At 38.1% G+C, this 14,197-nt stretch overlaps 1 protein-coding gene across 1 annotated transcript in view; it reads right to left on the bottom strand.

Moving 5' to 3' along the window:
• ZNHIT6 (zinc finger HIT-type containing 6) overlaps positions 1-14,197 on the bottom strand; it is a 55,723-nt gene that overhangs the window by 9,752 nt on the left and 31,774 nt on the right. The window contains 2 exon segments of the mRNA XM_084874436.1: positions 10,335-10,412; positions 12,142-12,222. Coding sequence (XP_084730562.1) covers positions 10,335-10,412; positions 12,142-12,222 — 159 coding nt within the window.

The following is a 14,197-nucleotide window of genomic DNA, read 5'->3' as shown; positions in this document are numbered from 1 at the left end:
AACACATACATTCTTTTCCCTGTGTAATGTATTACAGATGTGCTTATGATAGTTTAAAAGTGGTTCCAGCATTCAAGGATTAAATGTTTCACATCTTTTAAACATTATTTCCCTTTGAAATATGTAGCATTTTTAAAAAAAGTTAGCAGTAATTATACAAAAGAAAAGAAAATGAGATTGAATTAGACTTCAAAGTATAACATGAACTTATAAAATAAAATACAAAATGGATATAACTACATTTTTCTTAAGAGAAAATAGAAACTTTTCAAACACTGTCCTATAAACACTTACAGTAACTTATCTTCTGTGCATTTTAACGGAATCATCAGGCTTCTATTAAAAGACATTTCCCAAATAAGGGAAGGTTTTCCACTTATTTCAATTTTTGGTAAATAATTTTCTGTGCATACCACTCTCTTATTTTATTTATTTTCAAAATATTAACTCTTCAGTAGAGTTCTATAGATTTCCAAAGCTGGAGCAATTAAAATTTAAAAAAAGATTTCTTCAAAAGCCACATGGTAATCAGAGCCTAATATTATTGCTAGATATGATATCAAATAGTTCCCAGCATAGGAACCTTTAAATACTTAAAAATTACCATGTAATAATTACCATGTAATAATCTAAATATTACTTCAACCTTAAAGCTATAATGATTACATTGCTCATTAAAAACAAAAACAAAACTTGGTGCCTATTTTATGTGTCAACCAGGCACTGCAGAAAGCATTTAGGATGCAAATATTTATGAGAATTTATAATGAATGATTTCTAAAATATTTTATTCAAATGCAATGGAAGTCTGGTATGTTGTGTGTATGTTTGTTTTTTAAAAATATATTTTATTGATTCTTCACAGAGAGGAAGGGTGAGGAAGAGTTAGAAACATCGATAGAGAGAAACACCGACCAGCTGTTCCCTGCCCAGCCATCACTATGGATGTGCCCGCAACCAAGGTACATGCCCCTGACAGGAATTGAACCTGGGACCATTCAGTCCACAGGCCGATGCTCTATCCACTGAGATAAACCGGTTTTGGCTGTTGTGAGTTTTTTTGATTAGAACCAATGAATTTTATTAAATGTTAACTCTAAAATGTTGCAAACTTCTAATCATGGTAATATTGCTATTGGCTGTCAGTAAGCTTGTAGGCCTCAGCTTTCCGGTCTGTTAATTAAAGAGGTCAGACTGTACTAGATAATCTTTTAGCTGAAATTCTGAGTTTCTTTGATTTTTTTGCTACTAGTGGTTATTCTTAGTCTACTAAAGCAATACCTATTTAGTCAGGGGCATTACCACTTTTCCCTTATACTGTCAAATAAAAAAAAATGACAGTATGGTGATTACCAGAAGGAAAAGGGGGTGAGGAGAGGTAGAAGAAAGTAAAAGGGGGAAAAATGGTGATGGAAGGAAATGTGACTTTGGGTGGTGAACACACAATACAATATACAATATGACATACTGTATAATTGTATCCCTGAAACTCATGTAATTTTATTAACCAATGTCTTCCAAATATATTCAATAAAAAAACAATAGTCAACACAACAGTTGTCTAGTATGAATGAATCAAAATTATGCCTACATTTAATTGTCAGGTTGGCAAAAAATAACGTATTTTTTTGGCGTGCTGCAGAATTTTAGTATTTAGTTCATGTGTACCATGCATGAGATGAAAAAGTTGAAAATCACTGACTTATGCCATGAACACTGTTTTACATTCGTATTTACTTAACAACACATTCTTATAGAAACTTTAGCTTAGGGCAAAGTCATTGAACTTCTTTAGTAACAAAGAATGCCACTTATTACATAAGCATTAAAATACATATCTGCCATTTTATGCATTTTACATTTTAAACATAGCCTTGCAACTTTTAGTACAACCTTGAAACCATTATTATTTTTTAAAAAATCACCTGTACCTTTGAAAGTATTTCAGATACCTTCCCTCTATTGACCCTCTCCTGCCCAATCCTGCCCCTTCCCCAGGCCTTCACCGCGCACTATTGTCTATGTCCATGAGTTACGCATCTATGATAAGTTCTTTGGTCAATTTCTCCTCCCCCCCCCCCCCCAACCCCATTTTCCTCTCCCACTCTTCAGTCTGTTGCATGCTTCCTATCATGTTTACTTCCAAGAGAGTAAAAAGCACTTTGAATGTTTGTTTCCATTATCTTGAGGCAAATTGTACAGTGCAACTTGGCAATGCCTAGAACATTTAGACTTTAGCTTTTCTTTGCCAGCCATTAAGTCAGTGAATCCTAAGAGACAGCTGTATCTTTTTTTAATTCTTCAAAAACTCTGGTGTTCCCATTAGTAGAATGGCTCTGCTACAATAAGACAAACTACTTAGGTCTGGAAGAATTAAGATACCAACATTTGTCTTTTCTTTTACCCTTTGGGACTCTCAGACATTTCCTCTTGTTATTTCACTTGCTTTCCCTCACAGGCTTGCTGGCTGACCCTACTCTGGGCGGCTTCGCAGGGGCATTTGAAGGGCAGCATGGTTCAGTAGGCTAAACAGGTGTTACGGTGATTGACGTTATATAAATAAAAGTTGTCTCGATATTTAAGGGTATGCTTTTATCTTGGCTCTGCTACTAACTTTCAAAGAAATGGGCCACGTTCCTGAAGTTCTCTGCACTTTATTAGCAAATTAGGGGTTTTTAAAAAACTTCTCATAACTCAAAAGGAGACAGAGAATTAAAAGAAAAAAAAAATGAGTCACAGCCACTTTATTTTCCATCTGATCACCAACCTCTTGTATCCCCTAAAATATACTCGAACTAAATCTGAATATTCTACAACTTTAACAATGTACTAGCAGTATCAAGGTTACATATTATTTTCCACCATAAAATAAGATCACTGATGAGGTGAACACCAAAATCCCTCCAGCTCTAAAATTCTACAAGTTTTGGATATGTATCTGCCAAAGGTAGCACTTAGCCTATATTCTTCATAGTCACATTTATTTCTCAATATAGGGTTCTGGGTTAAAAGTGCAACTAACGAATTCCAAATCTAAAAAGTTGAATCTTCAGCTATTTAATATAACCCAGTTTCTTGTTATTTGGTTTTAAAAGTATAGCTAATTCTGGCAGAAGGGAATTCAGTAAGGGACCATTTGATGATAGAAACCATTAGAATGAATCAACCTAGAGAATGTCCATGCACATGAAAGAAATATGTAGAGGGGGTACTAAATATTTGTGTCATCTCAGAGAGGACATGTCTAATGATGGAATGGGTTTCATGTGCGGGATTCTGCTTGAATCAATTTTATACTAAGAATTATAAACCTAGTTCTAGGGAGAAAGCTCAGCTAGTTGGTATAGCTGGGTGAGTATTTGCAGGACAGATGCAAGCACAATTTAAGTTTCAGTGGCTGTAAGCTTGAGAATTTAACATCATGTTGAGAGTTAAAATTTATTTCCCAAATTTTGAGAAAACTTTCACTTTATATTTCACATAATTTCCTTAACCAGTAAATGAAATATATATTTGAAACAAGAGCATCACTAAGTAAACTGTAGATTTATAACCTGCTAAAGATTTGACCATCACATCGCTTTGGATCTATCCTTCAGTTAATTTATCCACTCTACTTACGTTGCTTAATAACTTGTAATTATATTCTCTCTCTCTCTCTCTCTCTCTCTCTCTCTCTCTCTCTCTCTCTCTCTCTCTCTCTCACACACACACACACACACACACACACACACACACACTAGAGTTCCAGTGCATGAAATTCTTGTGCTCCAGGGGGGGTCCCTCAGCCCAGCCTGTACATCCTTAGTGCTGCTGTGGGGGCGGCAGCTCAGGCCACCACCACTGCACTCACCATCTGTGAGCCCAGCTCAGGATTTTTGACTGAGCGGCGCTCCCCCTGTGGGAGTGCACTGACCACCAAGGGGCAGCTCCTGCATTAAACACCTGCCCCCTGGAGGTCAGTGTGCATCATAGTGACCAGTTGTTCTGCCATTTGGTAGATTTGCATATTAGTCTTTTATTATATAGGCCTAGAGGCCTGGTGTATGAAATTTGTGCACAGGGGGAGGGGGATGGTAGATGTCCCCTCAGCCCAGCCTGCAACCTCTCCAATCTGGGACATCTCTCTCACAATCCTGGACCGCTAGCTCCCAATTGTTCATCTGTCTGCCTGCCTGCCTGGTCACCCCTAACTAACCCCCATGCTGGCCTGATCGCCCCTCACTGCCTGTGTGCCGGTCTAATTGTTGCTAACTGCCCCACTACTGTCAAGGTCACCCCCAACTGCCCCCTCCCTGCCGGCCTGGTTGCTAATTGCCCACCTCTGCTGGCCCGGTCACCCCTGTCCCCCCCTGCCAGCCTGGTCACTGCCAACTCCCCCCCCCACCCTCCACTGGCCTAGTCACCCCTCACTGGCCCCCCTTGCTGGCCTGGTCACCCCTAACTGGCCCCCAACCAGTCTGGTCAACCCAAACTGTCCCCTCCACCACCCCTGCTGGCTGGTTGCCCACAACTGCTGGCCCGGTTGCCCCTCATGCCCCCCCTGCCAGCCTGGTCGCCCCTCATGCCCCCCCCCGCTGCCAGCCTGGTCTGCAGCCTGCTTGTTCAGTCATCTGGTTGTCCCTCACTAACACCCCTGCCAGCTTGGTCATATGCAGCCATCTTGTGAGGGTGTGATGATCAATTTGCATATTACCTCTTTATTATATAGGAGGATACTCTTCATATGAAATGACATAATTGCTTGAAATTTCTAGGTGATTCAGATATTTCATTTTAGTAAAAAAATGTCAACCTCCTCCCCAGACATCTCACTGTAGTTTATTATAAATGCCAAAATTATGAATTCTATGTATATTCCTATATCCACTGTCTGCTCTGTCTTATAAACATCTAGCTTATTCCTGACTACTTGTGTACAGGGCAAGGGAGCAAAAATACTGTTGTTTGTATGGGAAATAATACACTAATTAATAAATAGAAATGCAAGAATAAACTGTTTCATGTACTTACAACTGTAAACCTAGTTTTCCCCACCTTGTATATACTTGCTTCCTAGAAAACCTCATCTTTTCACCTCTAGTGAATACCTAGTCCTTTACCATTGTATTTCCAGTGTTTGATAAGTGATAGATTTCAGTAAATATGTGTTGAGTGACAAATAACCCAACAGTTGAATAAAGGAACTCAGAAGATCTGCTTTATAGTCCCAACTCTGCATCTCCATGAGTGATCCTGAGTAAGATACTTAACTTCTCAGAGTTTGAATGTTCTCACCTAAAGACAAAAAATAAATAAATAAAAAAATAGAGTAGTTCTTGCTAACTCTAAAATAATATTCTAGGATGTAGTTAACTCATGAACTATTTGACTAACTTTTAAGCAAAAGATTCTCTGAGGGACCTAATTATATTTTGAAAGTGACACTTCCTAATAAAGATAAAAGATCTAGGCTTTTCTGCTTCAAACCATTTATTTACGTTCTGAGAATAGAAAGCTGGTAAGAAATGATGTGGCAAAAGAGCAAGTGTGGCCTTGCTAACACAAGCACCTTATGTAAACTCTCCTCCCCTGGGAATGTGAGACCCACAGGCAGGAGTGATTTTCTTACTGATATCACCCTAATGTCTAGAATAGTACCTGCACCATAGTAGATCTTCACTGTTTGCTGAATGAATAAAAGATTTTACTTAAGAAGCCATATTAGCTTTTATAAAAAGACACAAATTCAAATTCTGTGTTTACTGTTAAGAAAAGTCCCAAATAGACCAACAACAAATTTTGTAGGGTTAAACATGTATTCATGAACATCTAAATCTAAAAATTATAAGTTGTGTATGGTACAGCTAAATCCTGGAAAACATTTAAGATTGCTCTAACTGATCAGGTATAACATGAGACAATTGTTATAAACCCTCAAAAAATGAAAAACACAACCAGTAGGAATTGGCAACATCAAGCATTTGGTAAAAGACTTTACTCTGAAGTTACCAGAACACTAAATCATTTAAGGTCAGACAGCCACAAGACAACTACTTATTTTTGCCCTCTAAGCATTTTTCAGGAAGTAATAAAATCCTTCTTATTTAGCATGCTTATCTTAAATTAGAAACCTAACATTTTATAACCTATAATAACCTTACTCAGATGTTCTCTTGAATGTACTTTCCTTTAACAGTATAACAGAATGTACTTTTCCTTTAAGTATACAGTCAAATGTAAATGCTCATCCTAGTCTACCCTATGAATATACTAGAGGCCCAGTGCACAAAATGTGTGTGTGTGTGTGTGTGTGTGTAAGGGCAGGGAGTCCCTCAGCCTGGCCTGCACCCTCTCGCAATCCAGGACCCCTTGGAGGATGTCGGGCCTAAACCGGCAGTTGGACATCCCTCTAGCAATCCGGAATGCTGCATGCACCAGTGACCATACTTTTCATACAGGTGAAAGGCATCTGGCTGTTGTATGGGCAGCTAAATTTTTTTTGCCCTGATTATAAAAAGTAGTACATAACACGATCCTTCTGAGGCAGTAGTACCATTTTCCCCATCTTATGAATGGAAAAACTGAAGCAGAGAGATGTTAAGTAATTGGCTTTGTCACACTGTTTTAAGTGTCAGAATCAGAGCTGACCATAAAATGTGCAAGCCAGAGTCCATGCATGTCATTGCTGCATCATCCTGGTTTTTTTTTTCCGTTAGAGTAGCCTTGCCAGGTTTTAATTTTTAAATCTAAGAGACTATTCCCAATATATTGAATGAGGTCCCTAGGCTTAGCTAGCAATGAGGGCCATCTGTGGGAGGACTGGTGGGCAGGGAAACTGGAGGGCCCCTGCTGGCACCCGCCTTGGCTAGTGGCCTGGTGCCACCCACTGATGTACATATGTACTTTATGTTTTTTATTATTTATTTACCACAAGTAAAGGTCAGGAATTGTTATCTTTCTTTTAAATTTTTTTTTACCGTTTCACTTCATTACTGCTGTGTATGTGCTCCATGTGAGTGACATAGGTGCCTATGTAGGTGGGTTCTGACTTACAGTGAAAACTGTGTTGTGCTGTATTATTATAGGAATGAATCTCTAACGTAACCCATAGTACTGTAAATACTATGGTTTTAAAAATAGTTACTTAAAAAAGAAAATATTTCTAAGTGTATTCCCATAATACCTAACTTCATTATTCATGACTAGAGACCCGGTGCATGACATTCATGCACTGGGGGGAGGGGAGAGAGGAGGTTCCTCAGCCCAGCCTGGGCCCGCTTGCAGTCCGGTACCCCTAGGGAAATGGCTGACATCCCCCAAGGGTTATCTAGCGCTGCCGCAGAGGTGGGAGAGGCCCCCCACACCACCGCTGGGCTTGCCAACTGTGACCCTGGCTTCTGGCTAAGAGGCGTTCACCTCGCTGAGCGTCTGACCCCTGCTATAGCAACCAGTCATTCCACTGTTCGGTCAATTTGCATATTAGGATTTTATTATATAGGATTAGAAAACACTTAAAATACTGAGAAGTTTTTGTAGAAATTAGGATAATTTTATCTTGAAGCTGACTTAACCGGAAATGTAGGTCCATATGAGGACAAAAGCTACCTCAATAGGAGTTTCTGACATAACTGCCTTAAAGTGATACCACCACTACTCCAAGTTAAATGAGGTGGGCCCTCACTGGTTTGGCTCAGTGGACACAGCGTGGATCTGAGGACTGGAGGGTCCCAAGTTTGATTCCAGCCAAGGGCACGGACCTTGGTTGTGGGGTCCTCCCGTCTCAGGTGGTCAGACGTGTGGAGGAGGCAACCAATCAATGTGTTTTTCTCACATCAATATTTCTCTTTATCTTTCCCTCTCTCTAAAAATCAATGGAAAAATATCCTTGGGTGAGGATTAAAAAATAAATTTAAAAAAATGAAATTTTTAAATCCCCAATTTCTGGACATAGGTTATATACAATAACTGCTGCCTCTTCTTTGTTGGGCAGCAATGAGTCCAAGTAAACAATTCAAATGGAAAAATCTGATGAAAAGTTTTCTAGTTAACATGACCCACCTTTTACTTTATTAACCTATTATTTCTTCCTTTTTGGGGATAAAGATTAACCCAAAGCCCAACTTTGGTCCCCCCACCCTGGGTTCCTAAAGAAAGAAGATTATAAGATAAGGAAAACAAAAGACCCAAGGAAAATGAAGTAGAGAAGTTGAGTGCCTAGAATTAGGTCATTTGACCTTCATTTCAGTGTCCTTTTTGGGGGGTTCAGGTTTACCCTCTTTGACTCTGTTAAAATAAACGATACCAATCTACTGGCATTCTCCTGTGTTCTGGTATCTATGTATCCTGACTTCTTTCTATGCAACTGCATGAAATGGTTTTCCCAACCACTTCCCCCTGGATTATGTCATGCATTTTTGTCACATTCCTAGAAAACCCTGGTCTGCTAGGACAAGCTAAAATCTCCATCCCCGCCGAGACTGGTTTGGCTCAATGGATAGAGCGTCGGCTTGGGGACTGAAGGGTCCCGGGTTGGATTCCGGTCAAGGGCATGTACCTTGGTTGCGGGCATATCTCCAGTAGGGGGTGTGCAAGAGGCAGCTGATCGATGATTCTCTTTCATCGATGTTTCTAACTCTCTATCTCTCTCCCTTCCTCTCTGTACAAAATCAATAAAATATATTTTAAAAAAATAAAATAAATAAATAAAATCTCCATCCCCTTTGCCTTTTCAAGAATTTACAATACATATTTCCAAGTTAAAAATGAATGCTATATGGGCCCAAACAGTCTGTACTATACTATAAACTTTAAAATAGTATCTTACATTTAGGACAGGAACAACTACCAGGTTGTCAGGCAAAGACTGGAAAACATGCTATTTCCATGGCCTAGAGAATTTGAGATGCGACAACTATCCAAAAAAGTCATTTCACTTTTAACAAAACCCCTCAGGTAAGAGTTCTCTTAGAGGCTTATGAGACTGAAGACACAATATATTCATCAAGTATGCACCAAAGTATGAAAAAAGAATAACATTTACATGAACTACTTAGACAAAATATGGTGCATATTAAGAAAGGAACCAAATTTGGAAGAGGAAACACAGACAATAAAAAATGAAAAAAATTAACTAATGATTGACCAGACGTAAATTCTAAGGGAGAAATACAAATAATTTTGTTTAGACATGATTTATATGGAATCCACTTTAGGAGTTTACCAAACAAAACGGAAAATATGCACCTTTTAATCAATATTTCTCATTAATTATGTTTGATTAATTATGTTTCAGAAATAATTGATTTTGGCTAGCATGGATAACTATCTTTGCAGAAGGCACAGAACTTTCTACAGTCTTATCTGAGGCTCCAAATATTTTAGGGGAAATAGCAGAGTTAAAGTATGAACTGCATTCTTAGATATAATGTCTTATAATGTTATAGGTAGGCCTTTTGTAAGAATCCATTTACCTGTAGTAGTTAATAGTAGTAGTTATATTAGTAAAAGCATACACTTACTATGTGCTAAATGAATTACTTTAGTCCCTCATGACAATCTTATAATTATTATTATCATCCCTATGTTACACATGGGAAAACTAAGGCAAGTGAGGTTATATTATAACTTACTTACTAACATAATTGGCAGCAAGCAGAGTTAGGATTTACATATAGCTCTGCTTTCACTACTTGAACTCTCAAACCGCTAAGCCATACCAGCAAATCAAATTGTAGACAAGGCCAATCATACCTAGTCTGAATTGTATTTAGCAGTTTTGTTAATTAAACAATGAAAATGGGGGAAAAGCACTAGGAGTCTTAAATGACCAGTGTTTTGCAATTCAGTAGCCAACACATAGCTGGCACTTAAGCAGATTGCAGGGACCCTCGGAGATCATATAGTGTAGTGTGCTTCATTCTATTTAAGAAGGAACAGAGCCCAGTGATGTTGAGAACTTCACCAAATCATTCAGTTTGTTAGAACCTATCTCTCTTCACATTTCTATGCAGTGTTCTTTCCACTGCAATGTATGCAGTAATCAGCTGGTCACAAGAATTCCTGCATTTCCAAAAACAATTTGCACACTGGAGATGGAACTGGAACTCTGTTAAAGAGATTATTTCTTGAAATAAGTTAAAATGCAACTTAGAAATAAAATGATGTTATTTTAAAATATTCCAACCGGGGTGATTTTTCAACCAAATCTATCTTATTAAGGGAGATTATTTTAAAATTTTAATTTTAAAGCCATTTTTAAAGCCTAGGGTTTATTAATAGCCATATAATTAGTATAACAATTAGCTACTTTATTGCAGAATTATAAAATAATTAAGTGGAGGAAGCAATTTTACCTTACTAAATTTTGTTGCATATTTTCGACCTTCATTAAAATTTGGACCCCAGTCTGAGAGCGAATGTAAGCTTTCAATCTGAAATAAAAATATCACATTAAAAGGGCAATTTTTAATATATTTTAAACTAGTATCATGGAAGAACACTTATGAACAGCTAACAATTCTTAAAATATATCTATACAAGCATAGAAAAAAGGCTAAATGCATTTTCTAACCAAGGATCTGAATTTTTAAAAAGTACCTTTCTCACGCTGGATGGTGATGCTCAGTAGTTAGAGTTGGTCCACGCACCAAAGGGTTGTGGGTTAGATTCTAGGTCAGGGACACATTACCTAAGTTGCAGGTTTGAATCCCAGTCCTAGTTGAGGTGAAGTGTGTGCGGAAGTCAACCTATCGAATTTTTATTTCTCTCTCTCTCTCTCACCCTCCTCCCCACACTCCCTTTACCTTCCACTCTCTCTGAATAGGGAAAAAAAAAATCAATTGAAAAATATCCTGAGGTGAGGATTAACAACAATAAAATTACTTTTTTTCCTTTCTGTATAATTAAAAACTTAAATTAAAAATAACTATTTAAGTAATTAATCTTGCTATTTAACTTTTTTAATGTATGCAATTAAGTGGCAGGTATTTTGTGTTATATGAACAATAACAACAACTGGATTCTCAATAATTAGAATAAAATTCAACTATTATACATGTCCCAACACAGTTTGATATGTGACATGGATCTGATTCAGTCTTGGGCTCTACCTTTCATCAAAAGTGTATGATGAGATTTAACTAAAACTGAATCAGACATTTCAGAATCCACTCAGTACAAATTTTAAACACCAAGTTACTCTGGAGCAAAACCAAACATTCATATCCAAGTAGGTACCATCTGGTGAAAAGAAAGTCAACTGGGTTCTTGCCTAGGAAGACTAATAACAAGCATTCTAATAATAGTTCCCTTTTTAAAGCACTGCCGACTATGGGCTAAGCCTTGTAGTAGGAACTTACATATGCTGTTTTTTAAGCTTCATAAGAATCCTATCTAGTAGATTATCATCCATCTCTTATAATGGGAAAAAAACAAGGCCCACAAGTGAAGTAACTTACGCCTGATCATATAGCTAATAAGGAATTGAGCTAATTATTCTAACCAGACCTTCATTACTGATTCTTTCCACTATGCTATGTTAATTATTTTTGTCCATGCTGTATTTTTGGACAGGAGACAGAGTGTATCTTACTTAGTTTTATGAAGACTTGGCTAAAATAGGATTTCCTGTCTTTAACAGTTACTGGGAAACTCCTAATTTTCAGTATTGGGTTCCACCTGAAAGGCATTTTGGCTTAAGGGTTAAGATTGTAGACACTGACTCCTGACTGCCTGGGTTTGAATCCCAGTTTCCCTGTGCTTATTGGCTACATGAAGTCATTTAACCTCTTTATGGTTCAGTTTCCCCTTCTGTGAAATGGCTATGTAATACCACAATAATTAATAATTAAAATATTTAATTCTCACAATAACCTTAATGGGTTATTGTGAGAATTAAATAAATTAATACATTTATCATTATCTGCTTCAAAGAGCCAGGAAAACAGTAGAGTAAGTATGGGCTACTGTTATACTTATCCAAAAAGCAGCATCTCTGACTGAAAAAGCCTTGAGTAAAAACCAAGGAAATGGAGCAGAAAGTAAATGGCACTGACACATCACATTCTAATAAAGTCATGACTTCCCATATTAAATATGCACATAACAAATATCTCGACATTTTTAAATAATTCAGAAAGTGAAAAGATTTTAAAAACATACCTTTGACGAATTACAGGATCAGACTTTTCTGGGTCAATGTAAGTTGCTAAGATTTCATTAATAGTTTTATTATCCGGTACTCTTTGAAACAAAAGAAAAGAAAAAGAACCCCAAAACTTATTATTTATAGTTTTCTACTAAAGGTGTTAATTTAGAATTACTAAATCTTATAGTGTTTTTGTTTAAATAATTGAACATAGACCATTTATTTTACTCTTGGCAAAATATAATGGCTTGTTAAGCATTAAACTACTTACATTTTAAAAATAGCTTTAAAAGATTTCTTGGACACACTTAACAAAGTCTTAAAAAACATTATTTTGATCCCTATAAATTAATCACAAAAATATGAAGCCTCTTTTAACACAAACCTATGCTCAAAGATGAAAAGAAAGAAGTCAGGATGAAATATATTTGAAAGTTGTAGAAATAAAAAACCTGAAAAAAGGTTTCAGGTGATGCTATTTTCAGTGCATGTTCAAATTTATTCATTATAAACCATTAAGACCAGGTTAAAAATTTGATACTGCTTTCCCTGGAAACAAAGCATTTTAGGTTTCCCAACTTTTCTATATGTATTGTTCTAACTATAAAGCTGTAGAGAAAAAAAAAACTAAGGCACTATTTTGAACTTAGTAACTAAAAGTTGCAAGGCAACATTTAAAATGTAAAATGCATAAAATGGCAAATACGTAATTTTCCTCAACCATTTACACGTCTATACTAATAATAGAGAAACATGAAAAGTATTTGTCACAGCAGCACGTCACGATTGGATAAGCAGGCTGCGTCCCTGCCCTTGCTCAGGCAGCTGCAAGGCCCAGGGTAGGATAGGATATGCTAAGAGGGGATAAGAAAGGAGAGGGAGAGGAAGGCAGGCATGCATGCAGACAGGCCAAGAGGAGAAACAGAAATACAGAAAGGGAACAAGAAAAAGACACAGGAATGGAAAAGGGGAGGAAATGCAGGGCTCCACTCGGGAGGGGATAGTGACTGCAAGGGGTGGGGGGAAGAAGGTGCACCCAACATTTAAAATGTTAAACTGCTCCTGCCCCACCCGAGGGATGTTAAACTGCTCCTGCCCCACCCGACACAGGAGGAGGGCAGTGGCCCCTGGTGTGGGCTGTTGGCAGGGAGGTGCCCACGGGTCCGGGGCGGAGTGGTGGACGGTCTGAGGCCTTCTGTGGAGGCACTGCTGCTGCGGGCTGTCCGGCCTCAGCCACCTTCGCTGGGCCATGTGTCCCGGGCAGGGAATGGGAGCAGGAGGCTGGGGAAGAGGAATGGCAAACACCTGGCCGGGACTGAACCCTGGGCTGGGGGTTAATGCTCCCCTGAACGGAAGCTTTAACAAGCGGGGAGGGAAGGACTTTATAAAGAAGTCAGTAGAGAGCAGAGTTAAAGAAAGAAAGAGGATGTATGAGTGAACTGTAGGAGCTATAATGTGAAAATCAAGTACAGTTGTGTACTTGGGGAGAGATTTTAAAAATAGGAGTCAGAAAAGAAAAAAGATAAAGGATAGTGAATAATTAAGCAGGTAATAGAAATTAAAACAGTGGAAGTAAGTAGAGTATATGGGAAAAGTAGGATGAGAGAGAAAGAGGGAGAGAAGAAAGGTTTTAAATGGGAGCCAGTAGAGCTTAAAGGAGAATGGGAAGAAGGAGGAAATGGGGGAGGGAGCAAAGCAGGTCCTACAGAGGAAGTGAAGAAAAATATTAAAATAGGAAGGAAGGAAAAGGGGAGGCAGGGCAGGGGTAAAGATAAAGGAAAGAAGGAATGTGGGGAGGGAGGAAGGGAGGGAAAGTAGGAGAAAGATGGGAAGGACGATGGAACAGAAGTATGAAATGAGGAGGAAAGAAAAGTTTATAAATGATGAGTCAGTAGGAAAAAGTGTTACATAAAGGAGAGAAAAATGGAGCGAGAGGGAGAAGCCAATAAGAAAGTCAAATACAATTGTGTGTGAAGGGGATAAGATTAAAAAAAAAAAGTCAATAGGGGTAACCAGGACAACAGGGGAGGGCAGTTAGGGGGATCAGGGAGGCAGACAGGTGAGCAGTTA

This window comes from Pipistrellus hanaki, assembly GCF_964339955.1.
Source record: "Pipistrellus hanaki genome assembly, chromosome: 2".
NCBI lineage: Eukaryota > Metazoa > Chordata > Mammalia > Chiroptera > Vespertilionidae > Pipistrellus > Pipistrellus hanaki.
The sequence above is the reverse complement of the archived record's forward strand: the minus strand, read 5'-3'. Positions and strand labels throughout refer to the sequence as shown.